Source organism: Astyanax mexicanus, chromosome 19, assembly GCF_023375975.1.
Source record: "Astyanax mexicanus isolate ESR-SI-001 chromosome 19, AstMex3_surface, whole genome shotgun sequence".
NCBI classification, from domain to species: Eukaryota; Metazoa; Chordata; class Actinopteri; order Characiformes; family Acestrorhamphidae; genus Astyanax; species Astyanax mexicanus.
Genome location: NC_064426.1, coordinates 6,947,421 through 6,965,845, shown reverse-complemented (window position 1 = coordinate 6,965,845; position 18,425 = coordinate 6,947,421). Strand labels below are relative to the sequence as shown.

General features: G+C 40.4%; 1 protein-coding gene across 1 annotated transcript in view; it reads right to left on the bottom strand.

Annotated features, from left to right (window-relative positions):
• cacna1ia (calcium voltage-gated channel subunit alpha1 Ia) overlaps positions 1–18,425 on the bottom strand; it is a 191,140-nt gene that overhangs the window by 124,540 nt on the left and 48,175 nt on the right. The window contains exons 6-8 of the mRNA XM_022675771.2: positions 16,857–16,949; positions 4,479–4,806; positions 723–1,141 (exon numbers count right to left, since the gene is read on the bottom strand). Coding sequence (XP_022531492.2) covers positions 723–1,141; positions 4,479–4,806; positions 16,857–16,949 — 840 coding nt within the window. The remainder of the gene's footprint in view (positions 1–722; positions 1,142–4,478; positions 4,807–16,856; positions 16,950–18,425) is intronic.

Genomic DNA, 18,425 nt, shown 5'->3' with positions numbered 1-18,425 from the left:
TATGCTGCTTTACTCCTGGTGCAAAAACTCAAGCAGTTCAGTTTGGTTTGATGGCTTGTGATCATCCATCTTCCTCTTGATTATATTCCAGAGTTTTTCAATTTGGTAAAATCAAAGAAACTCAACATTTTTCAGTGGTCTCTTATTTTTTTTCTAGATCTGTAGCTGTATTACACACAGAGTGATCTATTTAAAGCATTTATTTCGTTTATTATTGATGGTTATGGATTTTAGAAAATTAGAATTATTATTATATAAGACCAATTGGTACGTTTGGCAGTTTGGGCATAGTGTCTAGTGTGAAGTTTCCACAATCAGTGATCATATTAAAGTGATATTTAAGACAAGATCATGGTAAAATAACCCCTGTAATACTGTTTTGTTTTTGGTGTTTTTTCTGCATTTTGGTGGATTTAAAACACATTTTACCTGTTTTATCGGGATGCCAATGTCTGCCAATCTGGCAACCCTGTTTGCTTACTGTTTGCTCTGTTTGTGCGGCAGTCTGACATTTAGCTCATGTAGTATGCAGCGATGTTTTTTCATAAATTAAGGTGCATAATGGGAGTGTATAGTGCCCTTAAAATCAGGTTCCAATTCCACTTTAATATTCGGACAAACAGAAAAATAACCATCATACTCTCTCTTGCTCTCTCTCTCTCTTTCTCTCTCTCTCTCTCTCTCTCTGAGTTAGGATTAGAATAGGAGGTCAGTGTATTTACCTGGTTGTGATGCTCGATGCCCATGCTGATGGTGTTGATCAGGATAGCGATCATTATTCCTCGGTTGAAGTATTTACTCTCCACTATACTCCACAGTTTCACCCGCATATCATCCCACACGTCCTTACACATCCCAAAACACGAGCGCTTCTTTTTCCTTTTCTTTTTCTTCTTCTTCTTCTTTTTCTTCCCATCTTCCTCCTCCTCCTCTTCCTCTTCGTCCTCATCCTCCATGTCCTCCTCCATTCTCTCCTCTAAATGGTTCTCCTCCCGGTCCGTCTCCTCCAGGGCCCCTTCCTCCTCCCGGCTGGCCGCGCACTGCGGGCACTCCTCTGGGTTTGGGGTGATGGACAGTGCGATGGCATTGTCCAGGGTTTGGGAACTGTGGTCCAGCTTGCTTTGATGTGGACACTGAGAACCTAGGAGACAAAAATCGGATAAAGGAACACTTTAACATTTACAGTTATCAGTTATGCAGCAGTTTCCCTCCGAAATTAAGAAATGCATACGGTGTAACTGATATATGAACTACACATACAGCCTTCTTAAAATGTTACTTTTTTGGGACATTGTTCTACTTAAATTTGAGAAACTAAAATAACACACATTTTGTGACACAATTGGTCCTTTCAACCATTAATTTATTTTGGAACTATACTATTAGCATTACTATACTATATTATATTAAACTATTACTACTATACAGTATTTTTCTTGTTTGTAGCGCATATAACGGGGCTCCGAGTGGTCCTACGCTCTGCCACTGTGATCAAAAGATGGCTGGTTCGAATCCCGGTCATGCAGCTTGCCATCAGCAGTCGGAGTCTGAGAGAGCAGTCTTGCTCTCTTTGGGTGGATAGATGGCGCTCTTTCCCCTCATCATTTCAAAGGGTGATGTCGATCAGCACAGGGCTGCATCTGTGAGCTGATGTATTGGAACTGCTTCGCTTCGCTTTCCTCCGAGTGCGCTGCGATGCTACTCGGTAATGAAGCATCAGAGGCAGTGCAGAGGCATGTGCTAGTCTGCACCCTCCTGGTGTTGGGTGCATTACTAATGATAAGGGGAATACAGCTGATTGGGTGGGGTGATCGGCATTGCTAAAATTGAGGGTGAAAATGAGGGATAAAACAATAAAAAAAAAAAATAATAAGACAAAAGTAAAGTCTTTAATTGAGTGAGTCGCTTTGGATAAAAGCTTCCGCTATATGCTATGATGTATTAAATAATAAGTTGAATGTTATTTGAATGTCAGTTGAGTCGATAATGGACCACCCAAATAAAGTGTTAATAATATTGCTAATAATAACAATATTTTTTAAAGTAGGTACAACATTTCTTGTTTTTTATTAAAACATCCACACAGATTAATGCTGCATTAAATCTAGTCCAGATTACTGTATAAGTGTAAAAAAAAAAACACACACACACAATTTAACCTACTTAATTAGTTATAACATTAACCCCAGAACATACGATCTTCTCTGCATGTATTTTACATGTCTGTCTATATAGGCATGTCTGTTGAGGGCCATTGCTTGTTTTAAGCTCTCGGTTCATGTATTTAAATTTTCAAGGCTTACTCTCGTTACGGGGTCTCACGGCAAAGTGACTTCTACACGAAGAGGCCTGAACTGCGCCGAGCTGCAGACAGAATGTGTGATATTTGACAGCAAGGGAAAATCAAAGAACACTAAATCATGCATCGATGAAACTCATTAGTGAAATTAATGAGGCTCCAAATGCCACATGACTGAACAAGCGCTTTTAGCGAATGCTTTTAGAGGGGACTTATTGCGTACTTGTGGATTCTGTATACGCTGCTGCTCTTTTAAAGACTACGTCATTCCTCATCTGACCTGCACCTGACCCTCCTCTGGAGCTCAGTGAGCCTATCAGCTCTGTGGTCAGAAATGGTACCGAAATAGGGGTTTACTTTAATTAGCTAAATAAAGAGTATATATTGATATTGGAGATGTGGTTGAGTGTTGTTATGTTGTAAAAAAGATGAGAGTCTGGAAGTGTAGATAGGAGATCAAATTGGGGTGGGGCAGTTTAGAATCTAGAAGAGTGTAGTTGAGAATTTGATTGGATTTAGTTGGCAGTCTGAATAGGTGTAGTTTGGAGTCTGAAGGAGTGCAGATGGGAGTCCGAATGACTGCAGCTAGGAGTCTGAATGGGTGTAGTTTGGAGTATGAACGAGTGCAGTTTGGAGTCTGAATGGGTGTAGTTTGGAGTCTGAAGGAGTGCAGATGGGAGTCCGAATGACTGCAGCTAGGAGTCTGAATGGGTGTAGTTTGGAGTATGAACGAGTGCAGTTTGGAGTCTGAATGGGTGTAGTTTGGAGTCTGAATGGGTGTACTTTGGAGTCTGAAGGTATACAGCTAGGAGTCTGAATAGGTGTTGTTTGGAGTCTGGATGGGTGTAGTTTGGAGTTTGAAGGATGCAGTTAGGAGTCTGAATGGGGAAATATTTGGAAGTCTGAAGGCATACAGTTAGAAGTCTGAATGAGTGTACTTTGGAGTTTGAAGGATGTAGTTGGGAGTCTAAATGGGTGTAGTTTGAAGTTTGAAGGATGTAGTTGGGAGTCTAAATGGGTGTAGTTTGAAGTTTGAAGGATGTAGTTGGGAGTCTGAATGGGTGTATTTTGGTGTCTGAAGTAGTGCAGTTATGAGTCTGAAGGGATACAGTTTGGAGTCTAAGGGAGTTTAGTGGAGCATCTGGAGGTTTTGTAGTTGAGAGGTACAGTTTGGAGTCTAAAGAAGGGCAGTTGGAAGTCTGAAGGGGTGCAGTTTGGAGTTTAGAGAGGTGCAGTAAGGAGTCTGAAGTGATACAGTTTGGTATTTGGAGAAGGATAGTTGGAAGTCTCGAGGACTGCAGTTATGAGTCTGAAGGGATACAATTTGGAACCTGAAGCAGCAGAGTTGAGAGTCTGAGGGGTGCAGTTGGGAGTCTGAAGGTATACAGTTTGGAATTTGAAGTGATGTAGTTTGAAGTCTGAAGGAGTGCAGTTATGAGTCTGAAGGGATACAGTTTGGAGTCTAAGGGAGTTTAGTGGAGAGTCTGGAAGTTTTGTAGTTGAGAGGTACAGTTTGAAGTGTAAGGGAATTTAGTGGAGCATCTGGAGGTTTTGTAGTTGAGAGGTACAGTTTGGAGTCTAAAGAAGGGCAGTTGGAAGTCTGAAGGGGTGCAGTTTGGAGTTTGGAGGGGTGCAGTAAGGAGTCTGAAAGGAAACAATTTGGAACCTGAAAGAGTGCAGTTGGAAGTCTAAAGGCATACAGTTTAAGAAGTCTGTAGGGATACAGTTGGGAGTCTGAATTGGTGTAGTCTTAAGGAGTGCAGTTATTAGCCTAAAGGGATATAATTTGGATCCTAAAGGGGTGCAGTTAGGAGTCTGAATGGGTGTAGTTTGGAGTCTTAAGGAGTGCAGTTTAGAGTCTGAAGGGGTGGAGTTAGGAGTCTGAAGGGATACAATTTGGAACCTAAGGCAGCGGAGTTGAGTTTTGAAGGGGTACATTTGGTAGTCTGAAGGGGTTTATGGAAGAGTCTGAAGGTGTGCTTGAGAGTTTGTAAGATCATAGTTTCAAGTCTGGATGTAGTAAAAAGTATGAAAGAAAGTAATGGAGAGTCACCAGTGATCACAAATGCAGAAGCAGAATTTGAATTTAATGCCCAGATTTACAGACCTTTGATCCTCTAAAACAAAATTACAGTCATAATCTTATCCACAAACCAAAAATGTGGACGCTTTAACTTACCCTGAGCTGAATGGCAGTGGCGCCTCTCTCCTCCGTTCACATTTGGACCCCCCCTGCTCCTTCCCCTCCCTCCCCCTGGGGGTGGAGCTTTGCCCCGTAGGGTGTAGTAGAGGGCAGCAGAGCGTCGACGGGCCTTGCGCAGGACGTGGCACACCAGCTGGAAAATCTCCTCGTAGCAGTCCCCGGGCTCAGTCATGGAGGCCAGAGTGCTGGAGGAGAGGCAGCGGGCACGTTGCTCCTGCATCAGCTGGTGCTCACGCTGCTTCGTCTCCGAAAACTGAGTGGCGATGACCACCAGGCACAGGTTAATCATGAAGAAGGAGCCGATCTGAAGGTCAGAAGACAGAAAGAAAGATTTGGAACTGAAGTGCTTAAAATATGTTGTAAAATCCTCCCTTTTACAAAATGAGAGAACCTGCATTTCCAAAAAAATTTATATCCATGAAAAGTTACTTTATTACAGCCAAAGAAAACTCAAAAGTCAATGTCTCAAAAAATGTAGAATATTATATGAAACCAACAGGTACTTTTGTCAGTGTGGACCACAGTGGACCAACACCAGCAGATGACATGGCTCTCCAAACCATCACTGACTATCACTAGCATTAGCAAAACTTTCAAAACACCTTCAAAAAGCAAAACAATAGCCAATAGTCTTTCCTTTAAAACCAAGTAGACTTTTATTCAGCACAAAATAGACCACAAACCCTTTCAGGCAGAGAAAAAAGCAAATCTGAGGTACCTTGTTAACTTTAGCTTTTCTTTCTCTGCACTGTAATGATGATTTATTGTCAAAACTACCTCCATTATGCAGTCGTAAATATGTGGCTTCCTGGCAGCAATGTTAGCTACCTGGCTTCTTTCTGCAGTTACCAACAAATGTGAAAAATAAAACATATTTGAACCTGTGTGCCTCCTAAAGTCTGCAACAAAATAGTTTTTTTTTTTCTAAGCACCACCTTCAAAATACATCATATTGTTTGTGAATTCATTTCAATGTTTTCTGATTTTCTCCCAACAAAAAATAAAAGAACAAATAAAAGAAATTAAAAACTGAAAAGTGGGGCGTGCAATATTATTCGGCCCCATTTACTTTCAGTGCTGCAAACTCACTCCAGAAGTTCAGTGGGGATCTCTGAATGATCCAATGTTGACCTAAATGGCTGATGATGATCAATATAATCCACCTGTGTGTAATCAAGTCTGTGTATAAATGCAGCTGCTCTGTGATAATCTCAGAGGTCTGTTCAAAGCTATGCAGGGAGCATCATGAAGACCAAAGAACACACCAGGCAGGTCCGAGATACTGTTGTGGAGAAGTGTAAAGATTTCCCAAGCTCAAGAAGCACTGTGCAAGCGATAATATTGGAATGGAAGGAGTATCAGACCACTGCAAATCTACCAAGCCTTTAAACCTTCAGCTCAAACAAGAAGAAGACTGATCCGAGATGCAGCCAAGAGTCCCATGATCACTCTGGATGAACTGCAGAGATCTACAGCTGAGGTGGGGGACTTTGTCCACAGGACAATCAGTCCTACACAGCACAAATCTGGCCTTTATGGAAGAGTGGCAATAAGAAAGCCATTTCTCAAAGATATCCATAAAAAGCCTTGTTTAAAGTTTACACCTGGGAGACACACCAAACATGTGGAAGAAGGTTTTGTGGTCAGATGAAACCAAAATCGAACTCTTTGGCCACAATGCAAATCATTACAGTACGTTTGGCGTGAAAGTAACACAGCTCATCATCCTGAACACACCCCACATCCCCACTGTCAAACATGGTGGTGGCAGCATCATGGTTTGGACCTGCTTTTCTTCAGCAGAGACAGATTTGGGAAGATGGTTCAAACTGATGGGAAGATGGATGGAGCCAAATACAGGAGCATTCTGAGAAAAGAAAATCTGTTGGATGCTGTAAAAGACCTGAGACTGGGACGGAGATTTATCTTCCGACAAGACAATGATCCAAAACATAAAGCAAAATCTACGATGGAACTTTTCACAAATAAATGTATCCAGGTGTTTGAATGGATAAGTTAAAATCCAGACCTGAATCTAATGGAGAATCTGTGGAAAGAGCTAAAAAAAAAAAAAAAAACTGCTGAACACAAACTGCCGCTCTCCATCCAACCTCACTGAGCTCCAGCTGTTTTACAAAGAAGAATGAGCAAAAATTTCATTGTCTCTCGATGTGTAAAACTGATTGAGATGAACCCCAAGCGACTTGCAGCTGTAATCACAGCTATAGGTGGTGCTACAATAGAAAGTATTAATAATAATATAATAATAATAATAATGATTATATTGCACACCCCACTTTTTAGTTTAAAATATCCAATAAATTTCGTTCCACTTCACGATTGTGTCCCACTTGTTGCTGATTCTTCACAAAAAATACAATTTCATATCTTTATTATTGAAGGCTGAAATGTGGCAAAAGTTTGAAAAGTTCAAGTTCAACTGCTCTATGGTGATCAATGCTGAAAGGAGGATAACAATAATAAAGTATGCAGAGAAACAGATACAGGACTAGTGTCCCTTTATGCTCAGTGGAGCTGACACAGTTTATGATAATATTGTAGAAACAATTAATGATAATAAGCCCTTTTGCCTTCACAAGGAGCAGGAAGTTTGAGGGCCTGACTTTAGCAGCGCTGCTCTGATGGATACGTCAGTCCCTTTATGCGAGGATCCGTTTTAAAGATGGAGTGCGAGTCTGGCTCTAACTCATCAGAGTAGAGTGCCTGCTTTAATATCACACTCCATTCATATTGCTGTACAGCGAGCGCTGTCAAAACACACACACACACACACACACACACACACACTCTCTCACACACACATAAAGCAAAGTCCCAGATCTGCGCTTAATGAAACATACTGCAGCCTGGCTGCGGGAAATGAGGATCAAAGCGCAGAGGTGAAGAGGGAGGAACAGCTGTGGGCCTGAGTGTGTGTGTGTGTGTGTGTATGTACAGCTGTGCAGCGGCACAGGTGTCCAGGTGTGTGTCCGGCCCCTTCATCTGTCCGGCTGGTTTGGGATTATGTCCAGGCTGCCCCTAATGATCAGATGATACAGCAGAGCACAGCACTGCACTTTATTAACTAACCTGCAGGAACACAGCTTATGTTCACAAGTAGGGGAAAAAAAATACAGGAATTATGGGTACAGTATGTTACTAAGGGCGTTTTCACACCTGTAGTTCGTTTCTCTGGTCCAGATCAGTTGATGAGTTTGGTTATTTGGAGCGTTTCTCCCTCTGTTTGGTTTGGTTTCACACAGGCATAAACCTAAACTAAACGCACCAAATTGCGCATCAATGAAACCTCACTAGCAGTCTGTGTCCGCTGTCTGATGTAGGGGTTGGACAATGAAACTGAAACACCTGTCATTTTAGTGTGGGAGGTTTCATGGCTAAATTGGAGCAGCCTGGTGGCCAATCTTTATTAATTGCACATTATTGCACCAGTAAGAGCTGTAAGAGTGTGAAGGTTCAATTAGCAGGGTAAGAGCACAGTTCTGCTCAAAATATTGCAATGCACACAACATTATAGGTGACATACCAGAGTTCAAAAGAGGACAAATTGTTGGTGCACGTTTTGCTGGCGCATTTGTGACCAAGACAGCAAGTCTTTGTGATGCATCAAGAGCCACGGTATACAGGATAACGTCAGCATACCACCAAGAAGAAGGACAAATCACATCCAACAGGATTAACTGTGGACGCTGTAAGAGGAAGCTGTCTGAAAGGGATGTTCGGGTGCTAACCCGGATTGTATCCAAAAAACATAAAACCACGGCTGATCAAATCACGGCAGAATTCAATGTGCACCTCAACTCTCCTGTTTCCACCAGAACTGTCCGTCACCACAATAAATTATTGTGTTCTAAAACCAGGTGTTTCAGTTTCATTGTCCAGCCCCTATATATCTATGCTTAAACACTGAACACTGAAACGCTGCACTTTCAAACACAGTGTTTCTATGTGCAATGCAGATGCATACACAGTAAACTGAGTCACACGGCTGTGAAAAGTGAACGCAGCACAGACCACACGTGCATGGACACAGCGTTTATTCATAGCCGTGGTAATTAGTGTTATCTGGCTAATATATCAGATTAAACTGCACCTTATCAGCAGTTTAGCTCAAATAAATGGACTATATTTAATAGCTGAGTCGGATCAAGACCGGATCACATTCTCACCACAAGTGAACCGCTCCAGAGTTCGTTTGGGACCAGACAGAGTAAATTTTACATTTTAAGAAGTAACTTTTAAGTTACTGCCACCGCAACATAACAGTTTTGCAAAAAAAAAAAACTCACTTTATTGGAAGGTTTGCTCGCCGCTGCGACTCCAAACCTTTCTTTAAAGGTCTCATTCCACTAAAATCCACTTTTTCTTGTTGTTTATAAAATACTACAGGTCTGTCTGAGTTGTATATGATACTCCACATTAAACTGTTCCTCAACCTCCATTGTCTGCAGTAGCTAAGAAAAGAAAATATTCAGAAAAAAGAGTTGATCAGGAAAAGCACACGGGTCTACATCAAACCGTGTTCATGGCCTCGCCCACCTCGGCTAAGGACCGCCCACAGACAGAGCTGAACCCGGGGTGCAGCAGAATCGACACTGTCTCTCGTCAGCTAAAGAGCTCATAGCTTCTGTTTACACCAGCTGGTTAATGTTAGCTATCTTGTGTAAGTAACTGTAGGTTTAAATCGGATCTCCGGTTGATTCTGTGTTTTACCGAGACCTTAAATATACACTACAGAAGCACGGTTTGACGATGTAGCAAAACTCGACAGAACACCAGTCAAAGTGGGCGCCATTCACGTCAAATTTTATGATACAGCTTCGTTGCCCAAGCAATGAATCACCTCAAGTCTGAAGTAAGCATTAAGTAGCGTTATTCAAGGTATATTCAAAGAGAATACACTAGTTTTACGGTCAATTTGATGCCTTTTGAAGATCAGGTCATCTTTTATGCACTGAACCCTCTTGGGTAAGAGGCATGTCGGCTGCTTTTAGTGTTTTTTAAGAATAATAATTGATTACTATTTTCACAGTAACATAAATGTGTGCATGTAATACAGAATATTCCATGCACAGCAAAAACAGCAGCAGTAACTCCAGCCTCCTGGAGTTGTGTTTAGCCAGAACACTGTGCTCCACCTGCCAGAACAATGTAAACAGCAGTAAAGTGTGTGGTAAATGGAGGCCGTTGGACCGCGGTGGTGAGGAATAATAAGAAAATAGGAGGGCGCTCGGGCGACTGAGCTGAACTGAACTGAGCTGAACTGTAGTGAAGTGAATGGAGGGAATCAGCAGGTTGCGGCGCAGTGTTACTACACTATAGCCTCTCGCAACAGGTAAACGGCACCTCGCCAGGCGGTTGCCTGGTTACAGAGAGAGAGAGAGAGAGCGGCAATCGGGGAGTAAATTAAATTGTGCTCACTCACACACACATACATACATATCGACACACATGCAGTGGCGGTGGCGGCGGCGGAGGCTCAATCCTGCATACTCCAGCCAAACCAGACGTTTTAATACCCTAAACATTGTCGATTACGAGGGATTTGACGGCTGTCGTTTTCAGCTGCTGCAGAGCGTCCAGAGAGAGTGGTGGAAAACGCTACTATAAAACTCTCTCATACACACACACACACACACACACACACACACACACACTCACATGCACGCAGGAATCCGCAACATTACAAACTAATTAAAACAAGCCCGAGCCAAAACAAATTTGATTTTCCGCAGGAAGAAAATGACATATTTGCTCATGTGCGTTCGGGAGCCTAATGTAATCGTTCCATTCTGCTCTTCTGCAAACATGCTGTTTACGACATTCAAACAAAGCAGGGCTTAAAAGGAAGCTTGTGGAGGTCAAAGACACAAGGAGGATGCCAAACAAGCTAAAAAGCAACAAAGCAACGAGAGTGGGTTTATATAATTCTCCTACGACCAAATAACCAGCCAGAAAACAGCCACTGTCCACTTTATCAGGTGTGTTGCAATCCTATGTCCAGGTGGTGGATCAATAAAAGGCATTTTCCCTGAATCTGTGCCATTTCTGTCTCCAGGAAACTACATGTATAAATGTGCACACAAAATAACTTTAGAACAAAAAAATATATATTATTACGCATAGTGTCTTGTGCATTGACCTGATTGCAAAAATAAGATATGTAATAAAAAAATAATAATAAAACTTCTTAGAACACTGAAAAAAAAAATAGCATTTGTTAATGTGTCCCTACTCTCTTACTATAAAGAGATATATATGTTCATCGGACCAACTTTTAATTAAACATTTCGTCTCCTTTTCGCCCCATGTGTTTCCACGGCTCATTTTTCCTGCTTTTCTGTATATTTTTCTTCTTCTGCTGCCGTTGTTGAGGAACGCCTGCTCAGCTGTAATTGGTCCGAAAGTTTGAACCATCCAGAAAAGCGCTTTCACACTGCAGGAGAACCGGACCATGGTTCAGAAGATCCGGGCCGAGACCACCTGTCTTGGTCGGACCAAAATCTGGTCCTTTGGTCCGGACCATGGTTTCGACCCCTTTCACACCTGCTACTTTGATTTGGACCAAACTGAAAAGTTTGAAAGTCCGGAACAAACGAGGCAGGTGTGAAAGCACCCTAAGAAAAACACGTACACTGTCGTTTCGGACAGGAATAAAATCACAAAGTACCCCCCATTACAGAGAAAATTACCCCAGGAACCCCTAAAAAACTAATCCCGTCCGGATAGACCTTTCTTATATTTTGCCTATTTATTATTATTTATTTTTTTAGAAAAGCCTATAGGACTAGCTCTCTTTTTCTAGGAGCAAAACATGACCTACAAAAAAAAAAAACATAAAGCACTGTATTATGTGTTCTGAATAGGTTACGATGTGATAATATATGTGTGTGTGTGTGTGTGTGTGTGTGTGTGGTGTGTAAGTGAGGTCAGACAGGGTGTCTGGGTTGCTGGCTCCATTGTGCTCTGAGTAATAGCAGGTCAAGGTTATATATGTGGAATGACCTTATCTTCTGTAGGTCACTCATGTAAGCCTATCATCATTTGATCAGACGCTGCTGCCACCAGACGTATGTGATCTGTCCCAGCATGCACCTGACCCCTGCAGTCTCACACACGAGGCCACTGTTAATTGATCTATTTCATGCTGTGGATCTTAAATCAGATTTATGAGCATGTTGAAGCCTGGTGATACTGGTTGTTGTTTAGGTTGGTCTTTTTGGTCATGCCTGTAGACCAGCTAAACCATTAAATGCTAATGAAGCTTCACACGTTTCAGCGTTAAGTCAACACTTAAATAGTTTTAAAGAAATAATTATTTAATTATTTAACACCTTTCCAGAGTTTCTTTTTAAATCACAGTTGTGTTCATTTAACTCCCTAAATTGTTAAGCTAACACTGAATTAGTTATTAATCAACCTATATACTTTCAATTGCTTTTGTTTCAGGTTACTAAACCTGGATAAAACATCTCTGCTTCCCTTCTGCCAGTCTATTTTCCCATTGCATATGAAATGTAATCCAGCACAGTCTTACTGCATTGCAGTTCTCAGTGCATTACCAGCACTTTTTCATACGTTACAATACGTAGAAAACGTATGGTAACTTGCTCTCTTAGCCTACAACACTGTGGTCAAGCAAACAACTATTATATAACATAAACCATATAACTAAATACCCCAAGAAAAGGTAGCTTTGGTGGGTAATGGTACATGTCCAATAGCGTCTTTAACTAATGTCCCTGTGCCGAATCTCTTGGCTCCATGGTCCATGGTGTTTTTTAATTTAAACGAGCTTTAAATTCGTTTTTATGTTTTTTTTTTTTTCTTTAACGATTTTAACCTCATTGGAATCTATTTTTCAATAAATCCATATCCCTCAATTGTCAGTTTTTCTTTTGTGGTTAAAACGCACCTGTTCTGTGTGTGTGTGAGGTTCGTATGTGTGTCACAGCCTGCTTCTCCCTGATTGGCTGGACAAAGCTCGGCAGCCAGATTCATTTGAATAGAGTTGAGCTCTGTTGAACTTTTTCGTCTGAATATTGGGTGAAATCTACCCAAACAAAGTGAGTCAAATTATATCTGTTTAACTATAAAATTTTATATCTCTATTTTGTTCTGTATATGCTGGTCAAGAGCTAAACTGGCCCACTAACTTAACCAGCTTGACCGATTTGAGCTGGTTCAGATTAAACCCATTTACACATTAAGTGAATGTATCATAAATGTATTCTTCGTCCTTCTATCCTCATCCTTTCTCATCCTCATAACGCCTTACTATTTAATAATTTACCTCCCTGTAGTTTTCCATTCACTTGACGCACTATAAATTCAGCTTTTACTGTTCTATCGAATCTGCTCGCTGTGTGCCAATTGGTATATCGATCGTAGAAGGCGTGTGCAATACTGAACGTGTGACTTGACTTACATTCCCTCCATCTATAGCATTACTGTGCCACCAGCAAGAGCATAACTCAGTATGTCCAGATGTAGCTGGAAATCTGTGGTTTTTACCACCAGCCATTAAACTCATTTTCATGTTACCATCCAGCATATGATAAAATGTACAATTATCTACTTTGATGGGTTCAAGACATTGCAATAAACATTTATGGAATAGTCATAAGAGCTGTATAAGTTATTTAATAGCCATGTAATAGTTTGCAAGCATTTTTTGTATATTTTTTATAAGCGTATTTTTCACACTATAAGGCGCACGATCAGTAAATGTCTATTTTTTTTGGTCTATGTTTATACACAAGGTGCAATGGATTATAAGGCGCATTTTAAGAGACACTATAAGTTACTATATAGGTACACGATATAGGTAACTAAGTTAAGTAAAGCTAAGCTAAGTAAACAAAACTGTAATGTTTGGGTGAGTAAAACGCTCACATTTATTGACAGTAAGCTTAGATTTCTAAGCAAATTTCTCCAGCGCTAAGGCTTGAGCATTAGAATTAGCCCTCTGAACAGGGAAACATCGAGCACAGTTAGCGGGCAATGCTAATGCTGCTCCAGCAGTGCTAGCCAAGGTTAGCAGCAGGCTACAGGCATTAGCATTATCCACTAACCACGCTAAGCACTAGAGGTGAGTATTATGAGCCTGTAGCCTGCTAATAAACCCCGCGCTAGCGCTGCTAGAGCAGCATTAGCATTAGATTAGCCACTAACCATGCGAAGTGCTATCTCTTTCGCTGCTCAGAGGTGAGTATATCAGACTGTAGTCTGCTGCTAACCCTGGGTAGCACTGCTGGAGCACCATAAGCATTAAGCCACTAAATTTGCAAAGTCCTAGCTCTTTTGCTGTTCAGAGGTGAGTATATCAGACTGTAGCCTGCGTGTTTACCGTGTTAAAACATGCTACGTGGGATGAACCGCTAGCTAATATCGCCGTGTCTTACCTGAAAACAAGCAAAACATGATATATTTTTGACATTCCGTATTTTAAACCTTTTCTTTGACCAAATAATGATTCAAAACACACAATAGATTACTGAAAAAGGCCATTATAAGGCTTTTCCTATGACAAATGGTATAAACTTTTAAGCCTGTGCATTAGATTCACACAAAACATCCAGAACAAGACAGAACAAGTGCAGTTTGTCTCAGAATGTCTCTACAAAAAGTCCAAATACTCCGCTGAATAGCATCAATAACTCTAAGCGTTAGTTTTTGACGTCCAGCCTCCTTGCGTTTGATTAACGGACACTTTATTACGGCCGTTTTTGCTTGGCGTGGTGAAGTGATCTCACCGCGAGTGTAAAACACTCAGCGTTTGTAGCGTTCATCTCTCACTGGGATGGACCGCGGCCAAGAAGTGTGGCTTATTGCTACGGCTGTTCTCTTTTTTTTTTCCCTTTACTAAAGATCCATTTTTCTTAGAGACGTTCCGTGAGGCACCGGCGTGTTTCACAAAGGTCTGGAGAAAACACCGGGGAGGAACGTGACCTTTGCACGTCGGCCTCTGTACACACAAATGAGCCTCACCTCTAACATGAGTAAAGTTCACACAGCTCTGAGCACTAACCTAAGGTCCTTTGGTCTGGGAACAAAAAACAAAAACAAAAAAAAACCTCTCTACACACATCCTGGACCAGAGGAGAGCCTGAGGCTTTAACTGAATAATCTTATCACTGAAAATAATAAAATATGTCATTGTTTTATTTGTTGTAACTCTATTAAACCAGAATTATGTGTGAATCTGTATTTTTATGATCCTGGGGTCCATCTACAGTCTACAATCTCAAAGTGAAACAAAGTGAGGTTTGAGCCTCAAGCTATTAAATGACACGCTTTACACATGCATTTCTGGACAAGCGGAAAGATACAGAACTGACATATAAGGTGAAAAACGCATGTAAACTTGGGTGTTAGGGTTACGTTACTGGATATATTACAAATATTTAGAAAATATGACTCATATGTTGCAACGCATTCCACAATTGATGCTGATTATCTATGAATGTATCTTAATATAATTTCTATATGCTGTATCTGAATATAATGTAATTTGTTCAAACATAAATTGCTGCAAATGTCATATTAAAGGAGAACCACACCTCTCTTCTCAAGTTCATTCACACAAAGCTAGCTGTTAGCATTGTGGCTAACCCACTTCAAATCCTCCAAAGTCTAGATGATGTGTGTTAGCATTTTCTACGCTATCAAGAATGACTAGTAGCATTGTGGCTAAAATGCTCAAAAATGTTCCAAAGCCTGGCTGATGTGCCTGTTAGCATTTTCATACACTGTCAAGGTTGGCTATTAGCATTGTGGCTAAAACTGCTCCAATCCAAAATGTTCCAAAGCCTGGCTGATGTGCCTGTTAGCATTTTCATACACTGTCAAGGTTGGCTATTAGCATTGTGGCTAAAACTGCTCCAATCCAAAATTTTCCAAAGCCTGGATGATGTGCCTGTTAGTATTGCCATACACTGTCATGGTCGGCTATTAGCATTATGGCTAAAATGCTCTAATCCAAAATCTTCCAAAGCCTGGCTGATGTGCCTGTTAGCACTGCCTTATGATGTCAAGTTTGGCCATTAGCATTATGGCTAAAATTCTCCAATACAAAATCTTCCAAAGCCTGGCTGCTGTGCCTGTTAGCATAGTCATCTGTTGTCATGGTCAGCTATAAGCATTATGGCTAAAATTCTCCAATGGAAAATCTTCCAAAGTCTGGCTGATGTGCCTGTTAGCATTGTAATATGCTGTCAAGAGTGGCTATTAGCACTATGGCTAAAATGCTCCAATCCAAAATCTGAAAGTCTGGCTGTTAGCATCATGGCTAACATATTCCAACCTTGGAGAGCCTGACTGTTAGCATCATGACTAAACTGCTATAACCCTTGTAGACAGATGTAGACTGCTGTCTTAGGTAGCATGACAGCTCCAACTATTCTAAGCCTGGTTGTTAGCATCATGGCTAACCTACCCCCACCCTGTCTAGCTTGGGTTTCAGTTATCCTGCTCCAAAAAAAAAAAAAACAATCAAGATCCACCCATATATATTTAAAGGAAGATGAATGATCAGAAGCCATCAAATCAAGATGAATTGCTTGTATTTTTGCACCAAGAGTAAAAGCATAAAGTTATCCAAAAGCAGTGTGTAAGACTGGTGGAGGAGAACATGCCAAGATGAAAACTGGGATTAAAAACCAGGGTTGTACTCTTATAACTTTATGAAAATGAACTTGTTTTCTTTGCATTATTTGAGGTCTGAAAGTTCTGGATCTTTTTTGTTATTTCATGCAAAAAAATGCTTTAAATTACTTTTTTTTTTTTGGAATTTGTGAGAAATGTTGTCTGTAGTTTATAGAAAAAAACAACAATGTTAATTTTACTCAAACATAAACCAATAAATAGCAAAATCTGAGAAACTGATTCAAAAACTGAAGTGGTCTCTTAATTTTTTCCAAAGCTGTATATAACGTATGAGTAGGACAAAAAATGAACTTAAACCTGCCGTTTATCGAGATTCTATACTGTATATCAGCACTGTGATATGTAAAGCTACAATACACTATAGATGTATAGATGCCTGATGGATAATGTTGCATTAAAATGCTCTTATTTTGAACTACACTTGTATTACTGAGCTGAAGAGGAGATAAAGTTGAATTGAATGATTTTTGTTAATAGAGTTGTTCCTTATCATCAAAACAAATGGAAATAGAAAGTCCAAAAGTCCAAAACTGTAGTTTAATTAAAGATTGTGGGATATTTCTAATTTGGGGACTCTTAGGGGACCCTGCAGAGAAAGACATAAAAGAGAGAGAGAGAGAGAGAGAGAGAGAGAGAGAGAGTAAGAAAAAAAGAGAGAACAAGACTTACGATGATGAGAAAGATGAAGTAGATGAAGTTGTAGAAAGAGTGTGCGTCCATCACGTAGTACATTATCTCCACCCAGCCCTCTAGAGTGATCACCTGCACACAGCACATCACACATCACACAGCATTAGATCACTGTAGAAACACTGTAGAAAATCATGACATGTGTTGCAGCAAATCATTCTACAGGGTCTTCAGTGTAATTTCATTAATATTAAAACACACAGACATCTTTTGATTATTTAATGTCAGCTGCCCAAATATCTATAATAAAAGGAGAAACTCATATTCAGTGAATATTACAGACACAGCACTCGCCCATTCATTATTCATTCAGTCCCCCTCGGTTTAGTTTACATGCACAACTCTGTATGTAAATATTGCGGTTGGTGGTTACTGTTCACTGCACCCTGTCTGTTTATTGCACTGATATATTTGCACTGTGTTTATATATAAATACTCCTGCAACTGTGTTTATGTATTATTTATATGTACTTTTCTACCCATCGTTCAAAACCATTTTAAATCCAGATTGATTCTGATTTTTCACATTTTCGATATCTATCTAACCAATCTACTGTGTATCACTGTCTACATCTGTCTCCCCAACCTATCTACTGTCTGTCTATCTATCTGTCTGTCTGTCTGTTTATCTGTCTGTCTGTTTGTCTAGCTATCTACCTACTTACCTACTGTGCATCACTGTACATATATCAGTCTATCTACACCTATCTGTATACCCATTCATCTATCCTTCCATCTACCCATCCATCCATCCATCCATCCACCAATCCACCAATCCATTCACCTACTGTGCATCACTGTCTACATTTATCTCCCTAGCCTATCTACTTCCTCATCTATCTATCACCCTTTATATCTATTTATCCACCAATCTGCACATCTAGCCATTTATATATCCATCCTTCTGTCCACCTACTGTGTATCACTGTACATCTATATATTAGTCCATCTACACATCTACCCATTTGTATACCCATCTATCCATTTACCATCCATCCATTCATCCGTACCATTTACCTATATATATATATATACTTCTATATATAAATAAATTTACATATACATCCATCCATCTACCTACTATGTATCGTTGTACATATCCATCTACCATTTATCTGCCATCCATCCATCCATCCATCCTTTTCCATCCCATCTACACACCCACATATACCATTCCACACATCCATTCATGCATCCATCCATCTACCCACTATGTCTCATTTGTGCATATCCATCTACCAATCTATCTACACCATCCATCCATCCATCCACGCACCTAATGTCTCCCCAACCTATATTTACTATCTACCACTCTTCCCATCTATCTATCTACTCATCTACTTACCCCATCCATCTATCAATCTTTTTATCTACAATATACCTATCAATCTTCAAATCTATCCATCCATCAACCTACCTTCTGTGCATAACTGTGAACATCCATCTGTTCATTTATCTATCTTTCCATCTACCATTTACCCATCTATCTAGAAATATCTATAATCTACCTATTCAGCTAGCTAGCCATCCATTCATCTACAGAATCTT